The 4,576-nt window shown below is 35.6% G+C and overlaps 1 protein-coding gene across 1 annotated transcript; it reads left to right on the forward strand.

The window, feature by feature from the left end:
• Window positions 1-2,049: 2,049 nt before the first annotated feature.
• On the forward strand, window positions 2,050-4,331 carry LOC107780686 (protein PROTON GRADIENT REGULATION 5, chloroplastic-like). Its single transcript, NM_001425824.1, has 2 exons — window positions 2,050-2,373; window positions 3,973-4,331. The coding sequence occupies exons 1-2, from the start codon at window positions 2,119-2,121 to the stop codon at window positions 4,075-4,077; spliced, it is 360 nt and encodes a 119-aa protein (NP_001412753.1). The 5' UTR covers window positions 2,050-2,118; the 3' UTR covers window positions 4,078-4,331.
• Window positions 4,332-4,576: the final 245 nt, after the last annotated feature.

Below are 4,576 nucleotides of genomic sequence, written 5' to 3' on the forward strand. Positions count from 1 at the left end.
CACACCACTCTTGGTATATTCCATGGTCACCTTACCTGCAGGAGCTGAATTTGTCAAAGAAACATGAAGAGTTTTCCAAGAGTTTGGAAGAGTATTAAGAAGCCAAAATCATTGTATCTCATCATCAAAATTAACTCCCATTCCAGACAGTTGATCAAGGAAGAACCTCTAGCTTTTCCCACAATGATCTTCGCATGTGTCTCGTTCACAATATGGTTGCGAATATTATCTTCAATCCATTGGCGTATATATCCACATACTTGTTGGTACTCGAAATCCCAATCTTCATCAGATACACTCTCGGGTTTATGAGCTGCAAAAATGGGTAGATGCATCTTCTTCACGAACAACAAATCTTTCATCTTGCTTCTCCAAATATTATAATTTCTCCAATTTAAACATACCATCTTGCTCATATTCGCCTCCATTCCGTAACAACCTGGATAAATAACCAAGGCTATGATACCACTATTATGTCGAGAAAGAGGCAAACCCGAAAATAAAGAAAGTAAAGAACACCAAATTTTAACGTGGAAAACCCTTCAAATCGAAGGTAAAAATAATGGGGCCACAAAGATCCAAAAAGCTCAACTATAACAATAAGAGTGTTACAAGGGTTCTCCAAATTAGCTACACAACAAGTGTCAAACACGGAGCAACAATAGCAACAAGAGCAACAATAAATCAATTGAAGAAAGAGGAAACTCCACAAAAATGAAGTTGTTGTTCGAGACTCGAAATCAGATACTGCGAGCCTCCAAATCCGATCTCCACCGTCTAAATCAAACATCAAGATGTTACGAACACTCAATCAATATTTCAGTCTGATCCAACGAATAACGAATCCGAAAACGTAATTTGAAGTTGGTTGGTCGAAATAAAAATCTGCAGCAAAATAAATACTTTTCTTCTATCTTCTCTCTTGATGAAAACTCTCTCAAAAACCACTCTTATGTGCTTAAGTCTTTCAATACAGATCATGAGTGGTGCTTTCCCTTAAAGCCAAAACCAACTCTAAATAGGAACAAAAATAGAATCCAATTCCGAATAGGAATGGAAACCAAAAGAGAATAGGATTAGGCCATTGGGCCTTTGGCTGGACAACATGGGCATGTGCCCAACACTTATAACTTTTAATCTGCAAATAGATTTACAAATGGCTAAGTTGGTTTGGTGAATGATTTCCTACAGGAAGACCTGGGATTGATTTCCCTCATCAGCAACCTCCTTAGTTTGAACTCGCACCAGGCTTGCCTATGTATTTCGTGGGAATTTTTGAAAAAAAAAAATACTATTATACACTTAAAACGTCTGATCGGCTGCTCACTTTGTTTAATATATTCATTCAGTACCAATACAAACTAAAACTACACTAAAGTGGAAGAGCTAGTATAGACGCTAGAAGTAGCTAGTCTATAACCAAAGCCTCACGATAAATTAGCCTTATGAAGTGAATCTTAAGTAAGGGGCTTAGCCCGTAGACCTACCAAGCAAAGAGGCTGAGAGTAAGCATAAGCTCATCTCTTTGCGTAAATTTTAAATTAGGTGGTTCACAAAATTCATCAATAATAACATTTAAATAGAAATATAGAATAAAATAGTTCAAGCTCCAAAATTGTGACTCATAATTTGCGATCATTAAAAGACTTTTAAACAATAAATAAATCCAACGGCTACAATTTCACAAGGATGATCAAGAATGAATGGTAGTGGACCCCATATGGAGAAAAAGAGCCACTAGAATAGAAGATACAGATCTCCCAAACAGATGGAATGAAGAAAAAGAAAATGGGGACCATAAAAAAAACAAGAATCTTACTCCTATTATTCAAGTAAAATAAAATACGTGTTGCTGGAAAAAATCAAAGTCCAATACAAAAAATCAAAGCCAGCCAATGCAATTGTGTGGTTCTCAACATTCCATCTTGTTTTTCCTTTCCTTCACTACCACTCAAAAAAAACCAAAGGCTACCAAGTTTACAACCAACCCCTTCTTCATAAACCACAAAAAAAATCTTTTATAACACAACAAGTTCTAAATCACAACCACAACAACAAAGAACCATTCAATATTGAAGATTTTAAGTAGCTTTTAGTTGAAAATTCTAAGTATTTTCAATGGCAACAACTACAACTTCAATTTCAGCTACTACTTCTTTTTCTTCATCTATTGGTGGTGAAGATTATGGCATTCTTGCTAGGAAAGTGCCAATGAACGTACGTATGGGAAAACCAGTGAGATCAAGGCCAATGATGGGGAATGTTAATGATGGGAAAGGATTATTTGCTCCTATTGTTGTTGTCACTAGGAATATTGTTGGCAAGAAACGTTTCAATCAGCTTAGGGGCAAAGCTATTGCTTTACACTCTCAGGTACTAACCATTTACTAGCAGATTTTTCTTTTTTAAAATAACGGTAGTGTTGAGATCAATTTGAAGTGACTCCTTGGAGCAACGGTAAAGTCATTTTCATGTGACCTATAGATTACAAGTCCAAACCACTGATACTTGCATCAGGATAGGCTGCGGCCTTTTTCTGAATCCCGCGTGAATTCGGGATACTTCGTGCACAGAGCTGTCCTTTAGTGTTGAGTTTGCGCCAGACTATTTCATTAGATACTTATTTCCTCACACCAACATAGATACTTATTTCCTCACACCAACATATATACTGAATAACTCGATTTGCTCGCTAGATGGACATAAATTACGTTTTTTTGTCTCTGCTCAAAATTTTTAATATCAATCACCTGTTGTTTTGCACTCACGCCATTGACCACTGGGAGCATCGTTGAGTGCTCTATCTAACTGCTTTTGGTTGATGTCCTTTTTCTCTCTCCCTATATTCTTAATATCTTAGTTGTGGTAGAATTTGGGTAGATATAGCTTTTGCAATAGTCTTTCTTAATGTGATGGTATTGAATGCTCTAACAATGTTCTAATTTGGAAATAAAGTCAGCAATATATCACAGTTGTTTGGTAAAAGAAATGATCAAATGTAAATTAATTTCAAGATTTAAAGACAACTACGTGTTATTTTCAAATTGAGAACAAAATCTTTAGTTTTGTCTATTTGGATTGATTTTGAACTTATGGTTCAGTTTTAAAAGTTTCAAATCCTTAAAATTTTATAGCATCAGTTCGAATGAATGTGAAACAAGGGTTCAAACAAAGAGCGGTTTAAGATTGTATTTCCAATTCAAACTTTTAATATTACTGTTCTAAACAAGTAGGTCATGTTTTTTAATCTTCAATTTGACCAGATGTCCTGTAACATCGAACTTGATCAATTTATCTTTTAAAGTAAACTTGTGATAGAATATTTACACGAGAATTACTTTAAAATGATAACAAAATAAAACATATTTAAAAGATTTTATCGAGGACAGTTTGTAATTGGATGTTCTAAGATAAATGTAGTGTTTGAGTCTCCAAGAAAGGGGAAATACGAAATTGTCGGGTCGACCAAAACTAATTGCATTCGCCAGCTAAAAAGTGTATAAAATATGTATATTATATGTTTATAATGCACACACACATAAACATATCCGTTGAGCGAGAGCACTTCCACACGGGACTCTCAAATCACTATGGCCGACTTTTGTCTCTGTCGACCAGTTGGTCTCACACTCAGGTAGGCTTATACCATTACGCTCACGAGCAGAATCTTAGCATGAGCCTACCTTCGTACACCTCTGTTACTCTTTAGGAGGCATCCGCCCCAGATAAACTACCCACCTTGCAGTGTCCCACCCTAATGATTGGTGCGGCGGTTAGGCATCCTTAGACGAAAGATCGGTTAGGTATGTATGTATGTATGTATGTATGTATGTATGTATGTATGTGTGTGTATATATATATATATCTAAAGAATAACCGAGAGGCGAAGAGGTCACAATTCGAACATCAATGTTACAATTTTGTGCAAGATATAATACTAAAAAGGAATTGTGTATGGTATTTGATTTTCAGGTAATCACAGAGTTCTGCAAATCAATAGGAGCAGATCAGAAGCAAAGGCAAGGATTGATCCGACTAGCAAAGAAGAATGGTGAAAGACTTGGATTTCTTGCTTGATATCAGCTTTATATATTATATGTATGGTGTCCCATACCATTGACATGGGAAATGTTGTTATGATCAAATAGCTTAGCTATAGCTTTGTGTACTTGAAACAACTCAATGTTGATACAACTTAGTTATCTGTATTATTCAAACATATGCGTTTTAGTCTAGGTATGCCTTCTTGTTTCAACACTTAGATTCTATCCATATTCACTATATTAACTCTTTTAAGGAAATAACAAAGTTCTAGAGAAATTTTCGAAAGAAAGGCAGATCTTCAGGAAAAGTAACGGTGACAAGGTTTCGTTACTTTTGACCTCTCCTCGCTCCAAAAGTCCAAATTGCTTTTAAATTTGAACGTCTTGTGTAGGGGGAGACATGGAATGCGTCTCTCTGTTTAATGTTAAGTGGGAGGTTTATAATACGCGAATCAAGCTGTTTAATTTTCGGTATTAGTCCAAACATATATTCTTCAAGTTTGTTTAAATGAAATGTCCATATTAAAAAACCC

The sequence above is a fragment of the Nicotiana tabacum genome, chromosome 7, assembly GCF_000715075.1.
Source record: "Nicotiana tabacum cultivar K326 chromosome 7, ASM71507v2, whole genome shotgun sequence".
Classification (NCBI taxonomy): domain Eukaryota; kingdom Viridiplantae; phylum Streptophyta; class Magnoliopsida; order Solanales; family Solanaceae; genus Nicotiana; species Nicotiana tabacum.

Coding starts and splice junctions, on each gene's coding strand:
- LOC107780686 (NM_001425824.1), top strand. CDS start 2,119: ATGGCAACAACTACAACTTCAATTTCAGCTACTACTTCTTTTTCTTCA. Junction 2,374..3,972: donor CTATTGCTTTACACTCTCAG/GTACTAACCATT, acceptor TTTGATTTTCAG/GTAATCACAGAGTTCTGCAA.